This window comes from Tinamus guttatus, unplaced genomic scaffold (genome assembly GCF_059628265.1).
Source record: "Tinamus guttatus ecotype Peru unplaced genomic scaffold, ASM5962826v1 Tinamus_guttatus_pri_ptg000525l, whole genome shotgun sequence".
Classification (NCBI taxonomy): Eukaryota; Metazoa; Chordata; class Aves; order Tinamiformes; family Tinamidae; genus Tinamus; species Tinamus guttatus.
In genome coordinates, this window is record NW_028289059.1 from 1,180,478 (window position 1) to 1,206,834 (window position 26,357).

The following is a 26,357-nucleotide window of genomic DNA, read 5'->3' on the forward strand; positions in this document are numbered from 1 at the left end:
TATTCTCTTTGAACTTGTCTAGGACGCTAATTTCATGTTTCCTCCCCTCAAGGATTTAAATCGTCAGCTATATTTTTCACTCACAGATAACTGGAAAAAATTGACTACGCGCCCCTCAGCATATACATGTAACACACGTTGGTGAAACAGTGATGATTGGGCATACAACAATGCAAGATATCTTCAGAGTTAGCTATATATAACTTCTAAACACAAAAATTTGGGAGAAAAGATGTCTGGCAGACTTTGAAGCAAAAATGCTGCTGCAAAGGTAAAATAATACAGTCTAACGTGGTTGAATTAAGAGACATACTTTTAAAAATAGTAGTAACATTCTGTCAGTCCCTCTAAAATCAATGAGAGCAGAGGCATCACAGCCCTGCCATAATACACAGCTTTGCACATTCAACTTAATGTTTTGCACATCGTGTCATATAGATGCAATGCATGTACATGCAATAGGCAGAATGAGCATCTCCTCGCGGCACTTTCCTAGTAGTGCCGTAGATTTTAGGCAGTAACTTAACTTACTATTCAGGTCTGGTAAAATTGACATACACGTAAGAGATGCAGTTATCACCAAACTCTCAAATTCCTGTTAATGAACATTCCAACCATCCATCGCAACATCAGTCACATCAGAATGCCATCATGTAACGGGATCAGCACACCAGGCAGGCCAGGGGGGTTGCGTACCTCCGTCCAGGCTTCTGGAAACCCGCTTGCTCGACGTGCGCTCGAAGTGCGGCGCGGGCCGGTCGATGAGGTTGCTGGCCTGCCGCGTCTGCGCTTGCGTGCGCCCGCTGTAGCGGAACTTGGAACCCAGGGTGAGAAACTTGGCTTTGGGTGGCTGCTCTGGTGAGATGAGTCTAAAATGTAAATAGGACAAAAGTCAGTTGGAAAAGGCTTTGGTTTGTGCACTTAATGAGATACTTGAAAGCTCACAGCTTCAGTTCACTGGGCACGATTTGGACACCTCAAGAAAGGATTCTGCCTGAAACACTGAGAAGACTTCCAAAACTCTGTATATTATTTCATATTTGCATTTGGTGATGAAGTAAGGCTGAAAATCATCCCATATTCCACACTGTGATCAAGTATCTGGGATTGTCATCTTTAGGTGCTATCTTGGTTAAATGCTATGGATAGCTGAGGCCATGTAAAATCCTCCAAATTCATTTTGCTGAGAATATTATTTACTGTGGTAACTACACCTTTCTCTTTGACTGTCCTTCCAAAATTTCAAGGTTCAAATAAGGCAACTGTTATTCCTCAAAGTCAGGGAATGAGGGCTCAAAACTGCATAGAAGGCTAGACCAAGTTATAAAAAAGAGCGGGATATTCCTCCAGATGACTGGAGAGCTGGTGACCTAACAGTAATAAATTTAACAAGCTAGATGCAGATTCCAGTTTCTTTATGCCACGTAAGGATTTATGTAAGTTGATGCTGGTTGGTATTGGGAACCGAGTTCTGCGCTATTTCTGTTTGCATCCAAGTGCTGCTGTCAACATCAGACATGCTATGATGTCTTCTGCTCCTTCCCACCAGTTTTTGGCTTTGCATAAATTTGAAGAGAGAGGTCCTCTGTGTTTCCTTATATTTCCTCAGTATAAAGAACTGCAAGCTCCATTTCAGTCTCTCTCATACTTCAATATCTGAGCCATCAGCTTGAACACAGAGGGTACCGATTGTTCGAGTGCCATCCTTGATGATAGCACCAACACAATCATCTCTGCAGGATCTTTTCTTGTTTTGGCTTCTCTAGAAAGGTCTTTGACATTGTTCTCTGGATCAACACAGTGCTGAAAATACATGCTTACCTAGGATGAGCATTTCTATGTCCTATTCACCTCTATGTAACACTGAGACACTACTCCAGAAAGAGCTTCTTGACTTGAAGAAGTCACTGAACATCAGCTTCTTTCCAGCAGAGCAAGAAACTGGTATGTCCCTCGTATTTAGGGTGCCACAGCTGGGCAAGGGAGACAAGGCCTGCTTCATTCTACTCTTTCTGAAACATTTTGCCTGGGCAATATCTGTCAGAGGAGTTGGACCCCACATACATTTAAGACTGTTTCCAAAAGTGAGTTCTGAAAAGAGTCAGGCGTTCTAAAGATATTTCACAAAAACTGAAGATTTTCAGATATTTAGCAAGACCAATGGTAAAATGAGGTGGAATGCTATTTTTTTTCCTCTAAGTAATTGTTTACAGCTTTGTCAATGCACGATCCAGAAGCATCCAAATCCTACATGCCTGAGATGCACATGCATATCCTCATCTGTACAAACACATTTTTGAAGAAAGTAGAATTCTGAAGACAGAGGAACCCACCCTTCTTCATGACGGGCACATCTAAAATAAAATTACAGAATATCTAGAACTTAGTTTTCATTTGTAATGCACTCTTTGCGACAATTTCTGACCAGTGTTTCCAATATCGAGTATATTATGCATTGACAGAAAGGAGGCTTAGAATGTTTTTCCAAGGTTCTTTCTCTATTTCCCAGTCTTGGCAAGGCTACAGCATTAATCGATGCTTTTATCTTCCACCCTGCTGAGATAAACTTTTAATCTCTTAATAAGGAGAAAAAAAAAAAAAAAAAAAAAAAAAACAAGAGAACTAATTACTTCCTGATTAAGGGCAACTGAATGAATTTTTTGTATTTAAAGCTTAATTACATAGAATAAGTGAAAATTATGCTGCACCTTTTTAAGAAAGTCTGGAAAGACACTAAAACAATTACAAAAGTTTCAAATAAAATAGTAAGCAGCTATAAACAGGTTTCTGCTGCTGTTCATTAAGATCCTAAATTGCAATCTAAGCTTAGCTAAAGAGATTAATGTTGAAACATAGTGTGACAGTATTTCTTAAAGCAGGTTGTTGCTTTTTGAAGATATTACTGGCATCCTATAAGACTGAGCCAATAAAAAAGAATCCAGTGACGTTGTCAGCTTTGTTATAGCTCATATATAAATTTTGACATATAATTTTATATTATTTATAAATACACATTAGTATAATACCTTATATTATATATTAGTAATTTAGGTTTATTTATATAAGCACTTTTATAACTATATATAAATGCAGCATGCAAAGATGGATATTAATGTAATTATTACTTGAGGAAAAACTGAAGCTTTACGAAGGCAAAATACAATTTTTATATAACATCTTATGATGTTATGTAAAAATACTATAAGGTCTGGAAACTAAAAACGTACATCTGGATAGCATACATTTACTGTGGTGTCACATGCTAGGAATACGTATAAGCTCAGAAAAAAAAAAGCTACAGTTTCTTGGACTACAGCAACTGCTTTCTGCTGTTTATCTCCAGACACAAATAAAGTTGGATTTATTTTACTGTTTTTAAATCAGGATGAGAGGTCCTAAAGGTTTTCTGTCTGATTACATCAGTGGAGTATGTGGATTTTACAGAACTGTTGCAGTATTTGTTATTTAATTTATTGTTAGAATGTCATTCACGGTCAGGAAAAGCTACTTCTGATAGGAATAAAATCCAATTAAATTTGGAATTAATTTCAGAATTTCTATTGAAAGATTATCTAATAAGTAACAAAAGTGCTGAATTTTATGTTTGCAAATACTGGTTCTCAATTTTGTATTTTTGGCTTCCATAGGATTTTTTTTCCCACTTTGGTCTATTTTGTTACCATAAAGTTTGGAAATAAAGTTGCGTAGCAAAGCAAGCTACTGCATAAATTATTTCATTTGTGCTGATATATTTGACTGATCTTCTAACATAGACAAGATTCGCATGCCATTTGTGGTATCAGACGTCACCAGCAAATTCAGGTTTCAAATTTTAGGAAAGGATGGAGTGGTGAACTATATATATATTTATTTATTTATTTATTTTTATTTATTTATTTTTTTACAAATTTAATTAATGAATTCTATCAAAAATTTAAAAAAAAGATCTTTGAAAAACTTTTCAGAAAAACGTGTTTCTAAATCAATTATTTAGAGAACTATTGTCAGTGGTTATATGAATTCTAACACTGAATTCAAATGTATTCTATACTCACTGAAGAACTGAACTGCTACCTACCAGTTACTGAATAAAATGCAGAGAAAGATATGTATTATTACATAAACAAATGGCACTCTGTTCTTTAAAAAAAATGACTCTCTGTTCTTTAAAGAACGACAGTGGACTCAGTCCAGTCTATAAACAAACACAAATTCATCTGTCAGCATTTTATATACTCAGCAGATTCTTAAGAGTGAATGAAGGTTACTGCCAAACCCCAAGAGCTTCTGTTGAAGGAGCACATGGGTGTTGCAGGTAGCCAATATGAGGAGCTGAACTCTCAGGAAGGACTGTATATGATCACTAGCTTAGTTCTATATGATTATCACCTTGAAATGCAACGCAAAAAATATAAGCAATTAATTACTTGCATCAATGATTGGTAGGGTGTTTTCTGTTTAAGAGGTGTTACTGCTTTGAGAAATTAGGGAGAAAGAAGAGAGAAATTCTGTCTTCTTTCCTCATATCTTTTCCAAATACATCTGTATTTGGAAGTACAGGAGTACTTCCTCCTGTACAGGAGAGTACTTCCTCCTGTACAGGAGTACTAGCAATACTCCTGGGGAACCTCTTGGCAACAGGGGAAGCAGAACATTATCATTTACCTGAAGAAAGTATGGTGCTCCACACAAACCTTCCATAATCTTTTAGCAGCCCGATGGTTTGGCAGTTTGAAACCAATAGTGCTCTCAAACTGTTCCAGCTGGAAAGAATCCATAAATTAATTAATACATCTCTTTAAATTTCCTGTTAAGAAGCAGGCAGAGTTCATACAGTTATTGGAAAAAGCAGTAATTCTCTTTTCATAACATTTCAAAAAATACCAGTTTCCAGCCCTTTAATGTAATTATATTGTCTGGACTAGGTATGAAGGGTAATAATCACATTATCATTTCCTGTACTAATGACTCCTTTAAGAAAGTCAATAATGCTCCAGTGTTCTTTGCTAGTTTTCTGACTAGCTGCCCAATGTATTCACTTTTAAACTGCAAGAAGTCATGGTACTGTGGGTTGTGCTACACATTTTACTTGAATAAAAGTCTAAAATCCACATTGCAGTATTAATCTTATCTGATTTCATTTACTAACTTCTTAGTAGAAATATTACATCTTATGTTCTTCTTGCACTCCCAGATGTTACCTATTTGAATTCAAGAACCACAGAACCACTACGTTACATTTCTGACTTGTAAATTTCAAACAAAATCACTTCATCTTTTGAAATGGAGGAATTATCAATATTAGTGTAGCTTCTGTCACATCACGTAAAATCTGCCTGCACTAAAATATTTCATTGACTTCTGCACTTTAATAAGCCCCCTTTCTGAACAGGGTATGGAAATTGCTTTGTGAACTTCATGAGTGCACACATATACACAAAGTGCTTTGAGAAATTACAAATTGTTTACAAGGTTGTGTGAGCTAATAATCTGTTCATAGAAACTTCAACAAAAATAGAAAGTATAATTAATATACTTTTAAAGATATCTCAGACTTGTCTAATTGTTTTTAGGTTCTACAGTGGATTTTACATCAAGTTAAAGTAGTACATTCCTCTTATATAAGGCTGCAGGGGAAAATAAAAAAATGATGTGACTTGCCATTTAAAATTTTCACCAATATAGATCAGAGTAGCAGACAATACACAGGCTTCCAAAAGCAATTCAGGAATAATTTTACACCCTTTTCTCAAGATAGATATAAAATACCATTAATTTATTCTTATAGTAAAAATTAATTATACCCAAGAATGTGTAAGGTGGTAGCATTATGCCGTTCATTTCTTTGCACACATTTCCAGTTAAATGTGTTTAAAAAGTAAACGTGCCTCCCTCAGTGACTCCCATAAACATATTAGAGCATCTGAAAAGCAAGATGAATTTGCAAGTTCCATACTGTCTAACAGAAAGAGTTATAAAGTCCTTCAGGACAAGTCAGGGCTTTAGTTACACCCGTACAACTTGGTGCCTTGACATTTGGTGAACGGCTATACTGAAAGGAGGAACAGAGGCTGGCTCTCCCCAGTACTGTCAGCTTGTGTAGCAGTAAGTGTGGCAGTGTTACTAGCTTTTATTTTAAAAATAATTTACAGGCATCTACTAGCAAAAAAGAAAATGGATTTTCTGTTTGGTATACATTTACTAACTAAAACAAGTACTAAATGTAAGCAGTAGAATCTGAAGAGGAAAGTAAAATGCTCAATTCCAAGCTTAACCACGGCTCAAAACCCAGCATAGGCTCGTCAGGAATCATCCTGACCTCTGAAGGAAAGGGGAAAAAAAAAAAAAAAGTGTGTTATCTTGGTGGTGGATAGAAGGGATCTCAAAGTGCTAAGCTATGAAGAAAGTGTTACTTACTTCTGCTGGCCTGACTTTGATGTAGAAATTACTTCGCTTATAGGAAATTTTTAGAATTTTTGGCCACGCAAAGCGGTTGATACGGAGTCTGTCTTTGTAAATGAGCAGTCCATTAGCACATACACCGAGCATGATATCCACACCTTCAGAATCCTGCCACATGAGAGACAATTTCAGAAAATTTAGTTTAATAAAGTAATTATTTCTGGCATACCTTGAGAGAAGAATGAAGCAGGGCCTTGTTTCATATTGAAACCTGAAAGACTGTGAAAACAAGATTCTTAAACGAGAAATAGCCAAGGAAAGTTGGGGGATTTCAGTATTGGTTTTGGCACTCTATTACTATATGCCACAGCTCTGGAAAACTCTCTGATATTTTGGCAATAGAAACTAAATTAACAACTTAGAAGCAAGGGAAATGTAGTGGCTGTACAACCAAATACTTCAACAAATATTAAAGTGAGATAAATTTAAAAAGAGGCTTTTCTGACTTAAACTATTCTATAAAAAATATAGGAAACAGTGATCTGGTGATTACAGTGATCTTCTCCATACACTTATTATTGCAATAAGGATACAGAAAGCAACAAATAGTTTGGGGGAGAACATCAACATCACCAGGCAGGGTCTCTAAAGCACCCTGCTCTACTGACAGGGTTTGAGTGGAGCAGGCTGCAGAAACAAGTCCTCAGTGAGAAGGCTTAGACACTGTACCACCCCACAGGCACCCAGCAGAACCCATGTCCTCCCAAGCCACACACCAACCATATGAAGTGCTCATGTTGTACTGTCATTAAAAAGCAGCCTCACTAGCAGATCTCCAGCAGCTGCAAACAGGTCCTGGCCATACAAACTCTTGCAACTACTTCACTATGACAAAGCAAAGTTCCAAAACCCTCTGAAAGTGAGAGCTCCTTAGAGCACTTCACACGAAGTGCCACACTGCACTTGGATTAGAATATGAATAAATATTACAGACATATTTAATGTACATGGACAGAAGTATATTTCCTTCAAATATTTCTAGGGAACACAAGGAGAAGTCCATATTAGTACACCTGGCAGAACAAAACAAGTTCTCCAGTATTTAGAAGACTTTTCTTCTTTTTTAAATATAGGACTGATATTCTTACCATGCATGAATTTTCCTAATGACTTAAGTCTCTGCATGTGTAGGAGAGGCTGGGGGAGTTTGGTTAATTTTTATTTTTTTAAATAGAAAAAAAAAAACCCTAAAATAGGGAAAAAAAAATCCCCTTTTGATTCCACCTCAAAGATGGAAAGGTCCAGTTTCTACCCCTTCCTTCTCCCCTTTTTTTAAACAGTCATGATATTACAAAAATAATCACTGATTCTTTTAGGCTTTACTTTGTGTCCCCAAGTCTCCTTGGCAAGAAAAAAAACTGACACTTAAATTTAGATATGCTTATGAATAAAATACCCTTTCCAGGTTGTGTATAACTATGCATTTAACAAATCTAGACTGAAAATAATCCTAGGAATGCCAGATCTGTAAACTGAATAATTATTATGATCAAAAGATAAAAGGCTTATAGCTAAGAATTAAGGGAATGAAAATTTTCAATAAAGTAATTGTACAGACTACGTCTTTGATAGTAAGTATGTCTTCTCCCAAAGCAAACAAATGAAATTTCAATACCTTGGCATGATGTAAATCCACTCCATACATGGAGAGTCTCTTGGCGTTTTCTAGGAACTGAGAATCTGCCTGTGCTGGAGACAAGCCCCTAAAACCATTGAATAAACCTTCAGTTAATAGGCAAAATAACCGTGCATCATAGAACTCAGTGAAAACGTGATATTCAGCCATGGAGAAAAACTTCTGTTGAGAAGGCAGCAAAAGCCTTGTTTCCCTAAAGAGGGTTTGTTCCTTCCTTCCTAACAACACCACACACATGAAAGAGGCTGTAGATACTTGGTAGAAGAATTCCAAAGCAATAATAAACTTAATTTTAGTAGTTTTGCACTACTCTTAAGAGAAATTTACAAAGCGCATGTTTCTGCACCACGTAGTAACCCCAAGTATCTGTAGAGGCTGGGGCGGACCTGCTGGACAGGACCCTGTGGTCCTGGTGGACAAGTTGACCATGAGCTCTCAGTGGGCCACAGTACCAAGAAGATCGGGGTATCTGGGTTGCCTGAAGAGCACTGCCAGCAGGTGAAGTAAACCTCCCCTTTTATTCAGCCCTGGAGAGGCTGCATTTGGAGTGCTGGGTCTAGTTATGAGCTCCCCAGTGCGAAACACACACGTTGCTCCAGCAAAGGGCTGTTGAGATGAAGGGACTGGAATATCTTTTATATGAGCAAAGGCTGAGAGAGCTGGGACTGTTCAACTTGAAGAGGAGAAGATTGAGGGGGTATCTTATCAATGCGTATAAGGATTTGGTGGGTGGGTGGAGACAGATTCTTCTCAGTGGAGCCCAGTGACAGGATGAGAGGTAATGGGCACAAATGAAGACAAGGAAGGTCTGCCTGAAAGTGAGAAAACACTATCTTACACTGTGGAGGTGACTGAACACTGGAACAGGTTGCCTAGCGAGGCTTTAAAGTCTCCATCCTTACAGAAATTCAAAAGTTCTTTGGGTAGGGTCTTGGGCAACGCATTCTACATGACCCTGCCTACGTAGGTGGCTTGGCCTAGGTTATCCAAGGTGTCTTCCAACCTCAACCATTCCATGATTCAGTGAAAGGACATAAATGTGACACAGCATGACAATTTATTTTATTCCCACTATATCTTGCACACCTGTGTGTTTTGTGTAGCTCAACAACTTTTTCTTCCATTTCTTGAGTTTGATTGGGTGCAAATTGGAATTCACTGATATAATCACCACGGTGCTCCTCTGGGTCGTGATCCCCCAGTTCAGCTTGCACGGTGTATGACCCAAGGAGGGCGTGAGTCACAAAAGAACAGGGCAGTCGCCCCGAAGCGATATCCTGGCGAAGCTGTAGGCACAAGAAATATCTGCAAGATGAAGGAAGAGGGAACAAACGAAAACAAGAACAGAGATAGAGTTACCCATGGCAAGATTTATAGGAAAGATGGCAGAGTTTCTTTACATATATGTGGTCTCATAAACGGACTTTGTGAAGTGAAAGCATTAATAACTCATTACACCTGATTCTATTTTTGAGCACTATTACTGCATAGTAGATTGACTTCACATTGTTAGCATTATTTTCATAAATAATCTGAAAAAGAATAATTTTGATTTCCAGTGCCAACAAAAAAAACCCACAGCTATCAAACCAAACTCACTGCTAATTCTGAACCAAAACTGCCTGTTGAATTTTCCATAATCTTGAAAAAAATGGAAAGACTCAATTCTGTACACTCCGCTCATTGGTTATATTAGTTCTAGAAGAGTACTTTTGAAGTGTTGACAAGTTCTCAGTAGACATCAGTGAAAAACTAAAGTTGATTTTTTTTTCATGTTTTGCTGTGTTTTAAGGATCTATTTAGTACTTATGTAGTACACTGTTTCCAACAGCCAGGCATAGAAAACTACTAAATTATCTTGGGCCTTTTAAGTTTTGCTCTTAAAAAACGAACCTCCGCACACATACCTTTAATATATAGCATATGACTGCTATATAATAAACGAGCAGCCCACAATACACCACTAGTTTCTTTCACTATGATCATTCTTACCCTACCTTGTCTGTCTTCCTTCCCCCTGAAATCACCTCCCAACTTATTAAATTCCTCTTTCTATGCTTTCTTCCTACAATTTTTCAGTTTGTCTTTAGTGATTTGTGTTGACTCCCTTTGCAGTTGTCCACAATCACTTTCTTGTACCCAGCAGCAGTTGCCACCACAGCTTCAGCCCTTGAAAAAGCCCTATTCAAATTCACTCTTAACCACTCACAGAATAGGCTTATCCAGGTCACTTCTGATGAGGTTGGCAAAGGCCTTCCATTCTAAATGAATTAATTTCTGCTATCTCAAGATGCCTTTTATGCCATGGCTCTCCTCATCTCCCCATTCCAAAAAGTATTTGACGTCTGTAAGTATTCTACAGTAATATTTCCACGTGCCACTGCATACAGATTCCCCAGCACTTTACCCCTCCGGAAAAGTTCTGCCATTCAGAGGCCATCAAAAAATCACAGTATTTAAGTCATGAACTGTGCAAACCTGGTGATGTCTTCAGTCAGCTGTGAAGGATCAGGAGGATAAAACTTCACATTAAAGGTGAATAGCCAAGGTAAACCTAAACATGGAGAAAGCCTGATTGTTATTCCAAACAAGCTTAAACAAAGAAAGAACCTTGCCAAAAACTGTTAGGTAGTTTCATTCATTAATCACTGAACTGCTAAATAAATTTTTTCTTATTAATAAACTGCAAAAAGAAATATCTATTATCTTCATCACTACCCAGTAGCTCCTACAGCAAAGGATTAGAATCTTAAAACAAAATTTCTTATGCTTTATTCACATTAAGTTACATAAATATCAAAAGTGTTTAATTTGAAAACCACCATTTACCACTACTATTTTAAGACCTTTGAGGCATTCTGTGTTCAGCTACAAATAACTGTGTGCAATGAGTTTGCAGTGATTTCCAAAGCACTCATGTTCCCATCCTGTTTAAACCGAGAGAAGCTGAAAGTACTGTACAAATGTGAACATTAGATGTACGAGTGGAATGTATCGCATACAGGGGAAAACTTATAGTAGCAAACTATTTGTATTTACACAGAACGTTTAGCAAAGTTGTTCTTTTTTTTTCCTGGATATTAAAACCATATTTTTTCCTAAAGCAGTTTTAACAGTAACTGCACTTTAAACTTGCTTTTATTCTCATGTTTTGAAATTATTAGCAGCACCTGTACCTTTTCAGTAAAAGCATGCTTAAAACCAGAATAACAATTTGACAAAGCACAAAATGCTGCCTTTAGTCATATTTCTAGTTTTAAATTAGCCCTCAAATCTTAAAAAAAAAAAAACTCATAAATAATCAAAATCAGTTCTTAGAATGTTACTTTTTCCAGCATTGTAATTTTATGCATGAGAGAATATATCACTGGAAAGTACCAACAACTTGGCAAATATAAAAATTTCCAAATCCAAATAGATTTATTACAAGGTTGGGATACATACATAATAGAAAAACCTAAAGTAGGAAATAAAGTTATTTAATGGTTTGTTTTTACATGCTACTTCAAAGCAAATACGGTTAAGTTTTTCCATATCTTGCCAAACAAATATTACACTACAGTGTTGTTCAGCCAAAAATAGCAAAGACAGATAAGAAATCATATTACATTATCAAAACAATTAATATGCTTTATTGTCTCTCCCTTTTTCCTAATGCAAATGAATATTCAATGAAAAGTCTTCCTGAGAATAACCTTCTATTAAGAAAGGAGAATCATTTTATAAAGCTTGTTAAGTGATGGACATTTAACACTCAATAGAGTTATAAAAAACTGTTTTGCACACAGAAGAAGTCATGCTTTGAAAAATGTGCATTTTGACAAAAAAATCAACTGTTCCAATTCCAAGATTTTGCTAGATAAGAGTGCTGAAATGATTTTATTTTTTACAAAACTATTTTAAAAGTCCAAAGCTGTTAAAGGTGAAAAAGTCCTTTATCTCAATAAAAATTTCTGATGCAAAATTCAAAAGTTCATATTTTCAGATTCAAGTATTCATTGCAGCATTTTAATTCCCACAAAATTCTGTTTAAATGTGAGCTTTTCATTTTTCTACCGCCCGCACAGCTCCTCTTCTCTTTTGAGAGCTGAGGATTTCAGTGCATCTTCGCAGGCCTGCTAGTAGTTTATTAGAACGACAGTCGCTTTCTGTAGAATGTAAGGCAGGACTCCTTAACAGAGAAAGCCTCATTTATCCAGTGTACAAATAGTCACTGGATATGATTTGCCTCATTGCATAATCTAATATACCACAAGACAGAATTAGACCAAAATACCCTGAAAAAGTACATCTAGTAACATCTAATACATATAGCATGAAAAAAACCCCAAAAACACACACGAAAAAAACAGAATTAAAGCTATAATTCATTAACCCACTTTCATCATTTAAGGGAACTAGTCTTATTTAATGAATTCTGCTAGCCCTGTGTAAACCAAACTGATAGAGAAAAATAATCAGGATGAAAAGCATCCATGTAAAGAGTGCTTAGGAAGAGTTGTCATAAAAAGTGGGGGGTGAGGGAATGAAAGATGAGTGACCAGTCCTTCCGCAGTGATACTAACCTGTATTAACAACGTTTTCCTGAACGCTGTGAAGCATTTTTCCTGGTCTAAGTTACAGTTAAACTAGCCTCAGGCTAACTGCTACTTAACCGATTTCTGTTTCTTCTCACCTTTTCTACAGTTACTCTTCAGAAAGCACAGTAACCAGGCAACCTGCACCCTGACCAAAAATCTATATCCTCTGCGAAAAGCTGAAAAGAACATAAATCCTCAAATCTAAAGACTGAAAATTTCAGATGTCCACTCATACTAAATCCTATAACTAATCCATAGATAAAATGTTGTAGTTGACTTTCTACTTAATCTCTGGACAGTTGGTAGACTTATATTTTACCTGATTACTGAAAGCACATTTATCCTCTGAAAATAGACTAGCAAGTACATCACACTGTTTGTGTACAGACCATTTTTATGCCTTTTTTAAATTATTTTTATAGCTATGCAGCAGAGACATACAAAAAATATTTGTCTTGGTGTAATAATGCACACTATTACACTGGTGCTTTGAATTGGCCAAAAAACAAACTCCACAGATTTGATATTTAAAGTGGTATTTAACATTCTGTCCCAGATAATGCTTTTTGTTTTGAAGCTTAACACAGAGAAATGTCAAACATTTTATGGTCAGCTTGTTACCTCAAAAATGCTTCTGAGGCAACTTTAGGCACATTCTTATAGAAGAATGCAATATAACCAACCAACAGCATACAATTAACATGATTCATCACATTCAAACTGGGAAACCAGTGGTTTTTTTATTCCAGTAAATGCCTTCTGTGCCATTTACTCATGATACTGCTGTGTCTCAGCTAACATTTCTAGAGTACTGTGTGACTAAGACAGATAAACTGTACACAAAGAGATGTAAAACTTCCCCTCAAAATTAATAAAACTACTACTTCTAAAATTTTGCTTGAATCACCTTTAAGAAAATAAATGACATAAGGAATATCCATATCCAAAACCATCCTGTCAAAACTTTAAAACGCAGAGTCTGGCCATCGTTCTACCACACTGAGAAGATTCAGCTCAAACTCAGCCATCAGCACATTGCAAAATCCTTTTTTATCGTTAGTGGAGATATAGGAATTTCTATAGCACAACTCTTCTCTTAGCACATAGAGCTACAAAATTCTCAGATCATGGTATCCTGTCTCTCATGATCCTGTTTATGAATTTATCACCATTTGGTGCTGTTTGCTATTTGAAAATATACATACTTAATTATATCAATAGCCTTCCATATCGTTCTCTTTCCTGGGCAGTCTAGTGGCTAGCCAGTATGGTAGAATATATTTTAGGACGCAAAAAGGCAAAGTTCCATGACACCTCTAGGTCTCCCTGAGTTGCTGGCTGTGTAGGTCCTATTATCGCATGAGGCTCTGGTTTGTCAGCACTCTGGTACAAATCACAGAATCACAGAATGCTCAAGGTTGGAAGGGACCTCTAGAGATCATCTAGTCCAACCCCCCTGCACGTGCAGGGTCACCTAGAGGACATGGCACAGGACTGCGTCCAAGCGGGTTTGGAAGATCTCCAGAGAGGGAGACTCCACAGCCTCTTTTGAAATATAATTCATGTTCTTTCAATTCATCAAGTAAATTAATACTGTCAATTTCTGAATGAAGATAGGAATGGGGGGAAAGGAACATAGTAGTAGAAGCAGCAGCTTCATGTTTTAAACTTCACGAGCAGCTTGAAATGCGCATAAAAATACCAATGCAAATGTCACTGTAAGATATCATTCTAAATGCCCACTGAAAATCAAGATGTAGAGAGGAGTCCCTCTGAACAGTCTTCAGAGTTGATGAGGAGCAAGGTTAGAGCTTAGATCTCTGGATTTGCCACAAGCTGCTTTAACTCCTGCACTACTATATCCTCTCCAATCCACTTTTCATTGAATCAGATTCTCTTCATCCCCTCAACAGCTGAAGCGAATCCAGCAGCAAGGCAAGCCTCCTGTTTTCACTCCTTTGGTAACCCATTTCTTAATGAAAAAGGAACAACGCGCCCCTTTTCTATTACATAAGTATACAGTTTAGTCATCAGCTGGGCTACTAACTTTAGGAAAAACTATTTCCATGCAAAAATAAAGACATATAATATCTCAATTCAGAAATACTTACTTCGAATTTGCCTCTTAATTTCCTTTGAAGGATCTAGCCAGTTCTGGAAAAAAAAAAATATATATATATTAAAACCATTTCAGGCTGAAGACAGTTATGTAATTGCTTACTTCTCAGTTAAACCTTAGATTGTTCCACAGCTTAGACCTGTTCTGCTTTAAAACATCCTAGGAAATCCTGAAATTAAACATGCGATTTGCTAGTGGGTCTGCCTCCACGGGCGCATAACAAACTACGTTCTCGGTCGTCCTATTATCTTAGACTACACTGCACAATACTGAAAATTGAATAGTTGGATGGCATTTTCTCATTTTACTGATTTCTCCTTTCATTAATATAAGTGGCCATTTCCAGGAATAGCTAACTAATCTCTGAAGTTACTGACAATGAGATTTCTTTTGATGTCCAAAAACATACTTCTTCCCTCATTTGTACATCCATTTTAGTTCTGATAACACTCAAAGGGGATTAGAAAAAATAAAGTTTTTTAAAATTATTAGTTTTTAATTTTTTTTGAATATCCACCAGGTGAAACTCTCTCTGCACAAGTATGATTTCAGCACTGATGCATAGGCAAGGTTCAAATCCAGGTGCTCAGCTCTACTTAAGAGTTTTCTTAAGTTATTAAGAAGTGTTTGTTAGGCAAATAAAGTTGTCTTTTTTTCCAATATTTGTTGTTCTTGTAACACCAAAAATAATGTTGTACAAGCTAGAGCAAAGTAAGTAGCTCACAGCATTTCAGTTGAAGAATCACTTTTTATACTGTTACTGATCACCCAAAATATCACTTTGGAAAATGAGACAGAGAAATCAGCAAGATGTATTCACCAGTAATTCAGGTTAAGTTGTTTACTTTTATCTACAAATGTTATTGAAAAGACTGGGTAAAAGACTAGAAATATAGGCCTTTCAACTGCAGTTATGGAAAACTTAGGCCTGTTTATCCATTTATTTCCAGCAGGCAGACACACACACACACACACCACCATACCCATGGAGCACACGCACAGTGAGCGCTGCTCGCAAGCTGCAACTGAAGGAGAGAAGTACGCGGCAGGGAAGCGCCAGCAAGCAACTGCTGCGCTTGCAGTTCCACCAGGCACTGCACACAGCAGCAGCTTCACTGCCAGAGGGCACCTCAGTGCCAGCACAAACCCTGCCAAAAGGGAACCTCCTAAGGATACGTCTCTTGCCTTGGGAAATAGCTGGTTCCTTTATACGGGGCCTGGCTTCTCACTCCGTGGTGCCAGACACTGCCTTGGACAACTCTTCTCCAACATGGTGTCCTTGAGAGTCCTCTCCACACAAAGTTAAATTAATTTAAAGAAAAACATGCTATGATGCAGTTCTATGGGCCTGTATGTGTTAGGAGAACACGTAGCTATTTAATAGTTTTGCCTCAGTGCAAATCCTTCACATTGATCATTTCTGCTGGTAAAGATCATCTCTGCTGGTGCTTTATTGCGATGGCTCCACATACTAAGCTCCCTGTTGCAAAAGATTTTGATCCAAGTCAATTTTGTCACTAATGCAGCCTGCCGACATTAGATAAGTACTATTTACAAAGAAAGCTAAAAATTTATTTATACATGTAACTAAAAATGTAAGGATAATTTCTTTTTTTTTTTTTTCATTAAAAAGCCAGCAGCTTCTACATTTCATAGTTATTACAATTCTTTCAGAGTTACTCAGTCATAACTTCATTACATAAGAAGGGATAAAAAAAATCTCTCAAAAAAAAAAATCTGGGTATTGTTTAAAGGAAACATAGGAAAACTATCTGTTGGAAGACCGTTGACACTGAGAGGCCTTGGAAGTCAACAAAAGTCTTCAAACAATTTTAGCTGAGCTGCATTTCAGCAATAGAATTGTCCTAGATTTCCAGTTAGAAAGCCATGGTTACAAAGCTCATTCAATTACCAAGAAAACTAGAAATACTTTAAAACTTTGCATTTCAGATATTAAAATATTTTTTTTTAAAAAAAAGGAATAGGGATATATAAGTATAAAATATAGCACGGCATAGCTATGAAAACTAGGATATGTGGTTTTGACACAAATAGGACAAAATAACATACAAGGCAGAAGATGCTGCAAAATAAGAATAATCCTTCCTTTACAGAAATTATACAGCTGATTTCTGTGTTTCTAACTTGTAACAGTATTTCCAACTAAGCTTGAGCTTAGAGCACAAGCTTTCCAGTGCTTCTACAGACCAAGTGCAGTGGGAATGAACCATTTAAGAACTTTAGCGATTTGTCCTCTCCTCCCTCTGCCACCTTTACAGAGGCAAAAATTACTTGTTTAAAGCTGGCTCATCAACAGATGGCTAGAATTAGTGCACAAGAAGGAGGAGAAAAAAAAAAGTGGTATTATTCATCAGCACTCAGCACCAACATCAAAGATTTGCTAAACATCAAAGATTTGTGGTATTTTTATCTGGGAAGGTAACAGACACAGCATAAAAATGCATTACAAAACTGCTGCTAATATGAAAAACAATTCAATTAAGCTTAATACAAAAAGGTGAATGAGAGGAGAAAATTTCAAGGCTATAAACTTTTTTTGGCAGGAACTGCTGAAACCAACTTATCCCTCACAAATCCATAACAAAGAGGTATAACTTCAAATGGTTTATATTAGCAAGATCTTTTTCTTCTAGCTTACTCTTTTCCTACTTTTCTGTCACTCCGTGATCCTTAGATTTCTTTTAATACTGTACAATAATGAAGTTTTAAGCATTTACAAGAAGGAACAAAACTATCTTTCGCAAACAGCTTTAGCAAAACCATCCGAAAGATGACTTGAAAACTCCTTAATTTTATATTTTGCTTTAACAATTTTACTTGTATTCTATCTATTGTACTAATCATCACAGTAGGAAATCAGAAAACTGGTTGCAGATGGCCCATGGACGCACTGGGATTAAGTAAAGGCAAATGACAATTGGTCAGTGTCCCTAAGCATCTGTCAAGCTCTGAGAAGTCCCTAAGAATTGCTTATCTATTAAAAAAAAAATCCATAAAGCTCCCAAATTGTCTTTTTTTTTGCTTCCTTCAATTCCTGACTTCAAGTTGTACTACAACCTTGCCTTCCTCGCCTTTTTGCACCTGACTTAGAATTCTGCCAACTCTTTTTTTCCCCCCTCTTATCTCTCTCATCGGTTTTATCAACACAGTCAATGTGCTGCATGGTAGCTTAGACACAAATAGAGTCTTAAAACTTGAGTACATCTCTCATGGGCTGATGCTGCTGGGTATCAAATATAGTTTGCTAGTTACTGAGCAAAGGGCAAGAATACGACAACTGGCCTTCAGGGAAGGATAAGAAAAAACACTAATAAAAATACAGCTGTTATCATCTTGTTGATATATCTAAATTTGTAAAATCTCTGTCAGTGGCACAAAACAAGTAATGTCCTAATAGCTTTGGAAATCAATTTAAAATGAAAAGCTCATTCATCTTGATCAACTGGCAAACAGACAACCCCTGCTTAACAAGCACAAAACACTGCGCATTCGGAGAACAAAATTACCTGAATTTCCGAATTTAAAGTACCTCCCTTCTCCAATCCACAACTGACCTCTCCTTCCTTTTCCTTCTCACATTAAGAAGGAAATCGGAGTGAATGTTCCAAGGAACATAATAGTTTAATAATTTAGCCTTGATAATCAATCTCTTTCCAAATTACATGTCCAAAGTAGGGATAGAGGTTCCCCCAAACACCCCCCCTCTCCCGTCAATTAAAGATTGAAGAAACCCACTGGTTTACTTGAGTTTCTTAGGAAGCCTGAATCGGAAAGACATAATTTATATTGGTCCAGACTTTCCTGCTCTGCTTTTAAAAGTTGAAGCCTGAAAAAAAACACAAAGCCTTCTATATCAAGTACAGTACTCATGCAATGACGTTTCCTATCACAACAACAGAGATTTTAAAATTAAAATATTACTTTTTTTTTTCATTTCAATTTGCAAGTTAAATTAGTTCTAGTAATTGAATGCAATTGAATGAATGCAATTAACTGGCTTCAGGATTTTTCTCATCTCAGCAATCTAGGTGTGCTTGACAATCCTCTTTGTAAGCCATAGCAAGAAGAGTATACTAACAAGATGTATTTAAAGTCTTAGTTGAATATAGTCATATCAAAACACCTCTTTTAAACCAAGTCTTTCTAAAGGAAACCTTCAATGCCCGTGATGAGCTAACTCTTGTCTCATCTTTACAGGATGCCAGTATTTTCATACTTGAGACAAGCTGGGAAACTACTGCAAAGTCAGGTAGCAGATATCCTTCTGCTTTAAAGCAACAAATGAGCACATTGTTACATATCTTTTCATAGATGTCAGTATCCAATACATTGCAAGCTTACAACAGACCGTCACTGCCATTTTGGGACGATTTAATCAAACAGTTTTTCACAGCATACATTTAACGCAGCCTCCTTAATTGATCACGAGCAGCACATAAGAATACGCAAAACAACAACAACAAAACCCAACAAGAACTCCACAGACTTACCTTCTGATCCGAATTCTCATAGAACACCAGTCCAAAATAGTCTTTTTCCAGTAAATTGAGATGCTCACATACTTTTTCGAACAGCACCTGGCCTTTTGATCTTTTCTGAAAAACGAAATTACTGTTAGTAAGTGTTTAGTTTTATGTACACATTCAGCTGACAAAACAGATTGCTGTAATTGGAGAATAGTAATTTTTAAAATATTAATAAGACATTATAAAGCTTTGTTATGATACACTGCTAATAATATTTTGAGTGATATTTATATATATAGCATTTGTCAGTGCTCGTGTGTTCTATCTCTCTTATAAACATATATATAAATATATGTATATATATTCATGACAAAGATAATTTTTAGGGGGGTAAAAATTTATCAAAATCCGACTTGAATGGATAGGTAAAATTCTGCACCATTTTTACACAACTGAAGTGGCAAGAAACTCACTAAATTGCACATGCAGGAACACGCTTCAAAGCTGCTTTTTAAGTTATCATAAATGTAAAAAGTTGTATTGTTTTTATCTCAATTTATCTCAATTTCCTTTTATCTCATCCTATTCATGCATAAACATTTATAGAAAAAAAAAAAAAAAAGGGATCTTTGCCTGCCTGCAGAAGAACTGCTAAAAGGATCCTGACAGGAAAAATGATCATGATAATATGAGTTGATGTCAATTCTTACAGTCAAACTGCTCAAACGCAGCATGGAAAGCTATGTTTTTCCACTACACTGTCTTTGACAAACCAAAAGAGTAAGTACAGCAACAAGAGTGAGGAGATGTCGGAGTCTGGAAAACGAACTGCCCTAGCTAAAGCACTATGCAGCTGAGAACTGTCACATTTCCTCCTACTGATTATCTTTGAGTCAAAAAAGAAAATAAGACAGATCACATCAAACCAAAAAGTTAAGCCCCTCCCCCCAACACACACGTTTCTTTTAATGAACGTGAATAACTTCTGCCTAACACTCAATACTGCAGAGATTTTGACGGGTAGAAAGAATGAAGACAAAGTCGCTTTGCCTTTTCCCATATATAACCGTGTGATCTCTCAAAGCAACTAAGCCACTCGTCAGGTACTCCAAGATAAAAACATGTTTTACGGAAGTTTAGTCTGCCTAAAAATAATTTCTGTAGTAGTCATTAATGGAGTCATTCCCTCCACAAATGGAGGGAAAAAGAGAAGCAAAAAAAATAACAACAGAAAAGAGAGATCACAGGTTTGTTTGATGTTCATTTCAACAGTACAGTCAGCTGCTTTATAGCAGCAATGAAAGACAGACACTCCTCAACCAGCTGCTTCTGTAGCTCGCAGGTACAACAGCCTCAGCAAATGGCAATTAATCCTGAAGTTTTACCTGCCTTTCCTGCACCAGAAACTGGTAATGTAAATAAGGTTATCCCATCTCTTCCTATTGCTGGTAATTAAAAGCAGGCCAACATGCTATTTCTGAGTGCCAGATTTGGGGAAAGGATTTGTTGCACTGGTGGTGGCAGCTGGCAAAAGATGAGCAGTTTTGGACCAGGCAGCTCGCAGTGTATAATCAGGGCTGGGGAGGGCTGGAATTTCTCTGCAGGGTGAAAATGCAGCCGCTTGCTGGAACACGAACGGCACGTCGCCTCGCCTCTTGAGCCGAGTCCTACATGCTGCCGCTGCTGCTATTCGTGGCATTTATCAATGAGGCGACAAGCGGGCATTTCTGGGAGCCTGGCGGCTCACAAGAATTTCTGTGTTTGCTGACCCTGCAGATGCCGGGGGATGCCAAGCGCGGCCGCGACGCGCGGGAGCCGCCCCAGCAGCCTGTGTGCAGGCCCCGGCACAGCGGGGTAACTGCGCGGGCCCGGCCCGCCGCGCGCGCTGACGGGCTGCGCCCATCGGCGGACATCGATTTGGAACCACGGAGCGAAATTCTCAGGAGACACGGTTACAAAGCAAACACCTTCAGCAGCCTAAGCATCACAGAACGTTACTGGAACTTTCTCTGGAATTTGAATCTTCAGAGACAGGTCACCATTTCCCCAGCAGGTTAAGTAACCAATGTGTCTCCTCAACTTCAGTTGAGGAAATCAGCTATTTAGAGAAGAGCTAAGATGAAATGGGAATTAAACATAAGAGAAGTTTTCAAGAATTGTAGCCTGCTTGCTTGCATATAGTATATATAACCTTTCCTCCATAAATCACTGCATGTGTCAGCAACCATAACTATCAAAAGCATAGTCCAGATAAACACATTTCAATGAAGGCAATCTACCAATTACTGCAGAAATAGCATACGCTATCATTAATTCCATCTCTGAAGTCACTTGCTCATTATGGGTTAAAAAAAGGGTTAAAAAAAAAAAAAGGCTATCCAAAGAACACATAATATAAGCACTTACAGACAATACCCAAGTCTTTAATATATGTAAACCCAGAGTGGCCAGAATTAAGTCAAAAACATTTTGAGTATAATATTATGACAATACATACATTATCTTTTCTAATATTAGGGAGTAACTGGGTCATCACAGGAACTGGATGCTGACAACAACCAATTGCATCTTGATGGCTTGATGCATTGTGAAGACACGATGACTTCTAACTATGTTGATCAGCAGGCCTAATGAAAAGCTCAGACATAACACACTTGCATTGAGTAATCTGTACCCAAGTACACACCCAAGTTCACAATGGTTCAATAGCAACATCAGAACAGCAGCAGTTAGGATCAAAATCTAAAGAATTTCCTTACTGAAGTCAAAGACTCAATTTACTTTTATTTCCATCTCTTCCCCACTTTCTCTCTCTTCCTTCTTCTCTTACTTTGCATTTGCTTCTACTTCCTCACACCCAACTTCCTCAAATATTTTTCCTCTATCTTAATGTTCCCTTTCCTCCTTTTCGCACTACATAGCTTTTGCTTCCCCTGATCACAGCCCAGCAAAGGTGGCATCAAAATCATGGAAATCTCCTTTCTAATGCTGTAATGGCCGCAGAAGGGAAATCTCCTACATTGTCCCTTTTTGAAACAAGCCCCTACATTGTTACCAAGAAAGTACTAAGAGGCTAAGATGGTAGGACTAACTAGTGCAGCCTGTAGTTTAAAACAATGCAGGATTCAGAGCAGTATTATTCTGTTTTGCCCCCGAAGTAGCTTTCTCTTTAAGGAGAACACAGAAAGATGAAATGTTCCACTGCCCTGTTTAAGCCCGTGTTCAGACTAACGGATGTCTCCTTGTAATACAGTCACTTCGAAATAGGTATACCCAGGTTTCCAGCCTGACCTTCTCCTCTGCAGGGCCAACCAACTGCAGCAGGATCACAGAATGGAAGATTTCCATCCGACTGGAAATTAAAATGGGATATCATGGACCCCTTTTGCTATAAAAGGGTCACCATCTACAGATACACAGATAAGGATTACAATAATCAAGGAGATAATCCTGAAAGGTGCAGTCATGTTTTATCTCAGCACAAACCAGCATCTCTTTTGGCTTCAAGCTGACTACACACAGATGTTAATTTTAGTGGTGTCTGCTCAATCTGGAACTATGCTTAAAATGTGTCAGATGAAATGTTCCCCTCAATTCCCCTGCAAAGCCATAGCACTTAGTTTCATTCAGACACTAGTCTGTACATTTGAGAAGTGAGAAAATTAAGATTTGCAAATAAAAACTCAACTACAATTATTTAAGCATTTTTCTTAGCAAGCTCAGGCACACTTTCCTTAATTGAGGTTTTTTTCAAAAAATGAGCTGTTCTAAGTAAAAAGGTATTTTTACTTAGATTGGCACACTGTAGCCATAAAATGTTGATGTCAACTTCAATATATCTCAGTTGTTCAAACGTGCATAAGATACAGTCACGCAGCATCCTCTAAATGCCTTTCACTATAAATATTTGATTAGATTAATGGCTGAGTGCAGTAAAACAAATTCAAGAGCATCTTTATTTGCTTATAACCTGTAGCCATATAGTTATCACTTATTTTATTAAAGCTGTGCTATCTTTACTTAAACATCGATTATATAAAAGCGGAAAACTGGAAAGAGCCTCTACTATAAATCACAAATTTAATCAAGAAATCAAGAGCAACATTCAGATGATCCCAGAAGAGTGAAAACTCTTACTTCTCACTGCTAGTTTCAGATAATTTCTCATCTCTTTTAGCATAATGCTTCCATACATTATTATTACAGTATATTCTTAGAAAGTTCCTTACACCTAAACAGGTTTGGATTTTTCTCTTTAAATTATAGGATGCAGAAAAACAATTTATTTTGTTAAAATGGAACTAAAAATTATTTGTATTTTAGACTCTAAGTTAAAAGCCTTAAAAACAACCCTTTAACAGAGGTTATTTTGATTCTTTATGAAACTTTCCTAGTTTCCTAGGAATAAAACTCCTAGAAGAAAATGGACAGTTAAAAAAAAAAAAAAAGGAAGATAAAACATCAGTTTAGCAATTTAAAATTGTAATGAACTAAAGAACAGATTTGGCTTGCCACAAGGCTTAGCTTCATTATATTGACAGGTCATGGACCTTTCTGGATGATAGGGAAATACACTTTAGGTGTTGTCTTTACCAGTAGCAAGTCAGGGGAAACTATATCAAAGAAATGAAAGTTCTTCAAATCTGCCTCTGTTTGAAAAAGAAAAAGGTAATAAAACTGTAAAAGTAGACAGGGATAAATAGAGGGAAAGTATCACTAAAAAAAGGCTAAAGTATCTGCTTAAACAGTATTACAGAAAAGAAATTATTGACTCAACATGCACAGGTCCAACTGGCAAGTTGACACCAGTCAGAAAGACCTATCAAGTCAAAATAGAGAGTCCCAAGGGCAAAAGTACAAACAGATTCTTTTTTGATGTGATAAATTGATTTATAAAGAAATTTTCAAAAAGAGAAATATCCAAAATGAGCTTTATGCAAGAAGCCAAACATTTACCATGACAGGCATGCCCTGAGCAACAGGAAAGGCATGCAAAAACAAGCAAAAGAGTAATTTCTTTGTTAAACAACACTGGCCTGCTACAAAGAAAGACTATTATCAATATACAAAAAGTGGCAAAGAAACAAAGACAGTATGAATGTAGCCCCAACAGCAGCATTTGATGAAAAATTCTCAACTACGAAATAAGAGCACTAAATTACAGATTAATTTGCAGAGATTTCTCTACCTCATAGTAAAAGCACAATGATTTCCTCTGTTTGATATTTTTCTACACAGTCACACATGTAAGACTACTTTCTCAAAAGGTTAAAGTTGTCTGCCTTAACCAAGCAGCTTCTTTCAGCTTCTTTATGGTACACACAAGGAGATAACACATTAGAAGCAAGGCACACATAGGAACTATCTTTCAGAAATATATGAATATTTAAGTAAGGGTGAAGAGATTAGGATTTAATTTACTCTGAAATGTTTCTTGTTATATGCTACGTCACATATAACTACCTGGGCATTACTCCTCAGATCCCTATTACCTCCTCACTTCTAAGCTTTAACTAGATGCATATGGATGAAATACAGGTGCACAAGGAACATAACTAGAATAAGAAGGCAAGGTGAGTATTTGTCAGAGCCATAGGCTTGATGAAAAGGCCTAAGGTGTTTGTTTTTTTTTTTTGCCCCCCCCCCCTCTCATATAATGTACTTCCTGGATCAATGGTAGTGATCTCATTCGTTTCAAAGGGGAAAAAGAAAGAAAGGGAAACATTTTGGATTTTTATTTTCCCTAAAAAGAAAACAAAATTCAAAATAATGTTTTTTTCCCCAAAGGATGACATAGGACAAGCAATACTAACCATTAGACTGGGAACACAGCTTTTCTGCAGACATTCTTTGTGAACAACAGATCTGGTTCAGTTTTCTCATGGTTCCAAAAATGAATCGGCACTTGTGAAAGAAAAACCTGGATGTATTCTGTTCAGCTACACCGGAAAGAGTTATGAGATCAGTTGTTTGGTGGGAGATGTTAGGGCTTCAAAGAATATCCTTATTTCCACTGACTGCAGTATAAACCTGTATTGTTACTGCTTCTTTTTCCCCAGGACTCTAAGCATTGACAATGTCAATGAGAATGAAAAAACAAGGAAGGAGAACAAAACTCAAGCTCAAGTGATCACACTGGTATTCAAATGCTAACAAATTATGTTGAAAACTTAATGAGAATTAAACAGATCAAGACGAAAGGACCTCGCAGCAAGTTGTGCCCATGAAGGAACATAGTATTTACAGATACAGATGCTGCTACAGAACACTCCTAGCAGACAGACACAGAAGTACACAGCTTAATTTCTTTGTCAAGGTAATGTTTGAGTTTGGTCCAAAAAAGTATTAAGAACTATGTCTAAACTTTCCATTATCCTTTGTGGAATTTCATAAGATTCCTCTGTGCTCATTTCTACAGTCTGTTGAGGTTCCTCTGCATAGCTGCACTATCTGGTCTACCAACCACTGCTGCCTGTTTTGTATTACCTGCAAACTTGCTGAAGGTTTGCTGGACTCGGCAACTGTGCAGGTTATTAACAGCTTCGGCCTCAATCCCTGGGAGAAAGCACTAGTGACTGGCCTCCAGCTGGACTTCATGCCACTGAACACAACTCTGAGTCCAACAGTTCAGCTAATTTTCAGTCCACCTCACTGTATACTTTTCTAGGCCTTACTTTTTTGATGAAGATATTATGTGAAGTAGTAACAAAAGCCTAGCTTTTTGTAGCTGAAGTTGAGGTAAAACCCCCTGCTCTCACCTCATCTACCAATCTAGTCATCTTAGTGTGGAAAGTGATTCTCAGGAGGGAGGTGATCCTGCCCCTCTACTCAGCCCTGGTGAGGCCACATCTGGAGTATTGTGTCCAGTTCTGGGCTCCACAGTACAAGAGGGATGTGGAGCTGCTGGAGAGAGTCCAGCACAGGGTCACAAGGATGATCAGGGGCCTGGAACATCTGCCCTATGAGGAGAGGCTGAGGGAGCTGGGCCTGTTCAGCCTGGAGAAGAGAAGGCTGAGAGGGGACCTGATCAGTGTCTATAAGTACCTCAAGGGAGGGAGTGCAGAGGATGGTGC

General features: G+C 37.4%; 1 protein-coding gene across 12 annotated transcripts in view; it reads right to left on the minus strand.

Moving 5' to 3' along the window:
* EPB41L2 (erythrocyte membrane protein band 4.1 like 2) overlaps positions 1-26,357 on the minus strand; it is a 92,719-nt gene that overhangs the window by 20,503 nt on the left and 45,859 nt on the right. For all 12 annotated transcript variants that reach the window (XM_088533877.1, XM_088533873.1, XM_088533876.1 and 9 more), the window contains 8 exons: positions 19,309-19,413; positions 14,790-14,832; positions 10,577-10,652; positions 9,185-9,403; positions 8,078-8,165; positions 6,418-6,570; positions 4,666-4,763; positions 697-869 (listed from right to left, as the gene is read on the minus strand). In XM_088533877.1, coding sequence (XP_088390003.1) covers positions 697-869; positions 4,666-4,763; positions 6,418-6,570; positions 8,078-8,165; positions 9,185-9,403; positions 10,577-10,652; positions 14,790-14,832; positions 19,309-19,413 — 955 coding nt within the window. The remainder of the gene's footprint in view (positions 1-696; positions 870-4,665; positions 4,764-6,417; positions 6,571-8,077; positions 8,166-9,184; positions 9,404-10,576; positions 10,653-14,789; positions 14,833-19,308; positions 19,414-26,357) is intronic.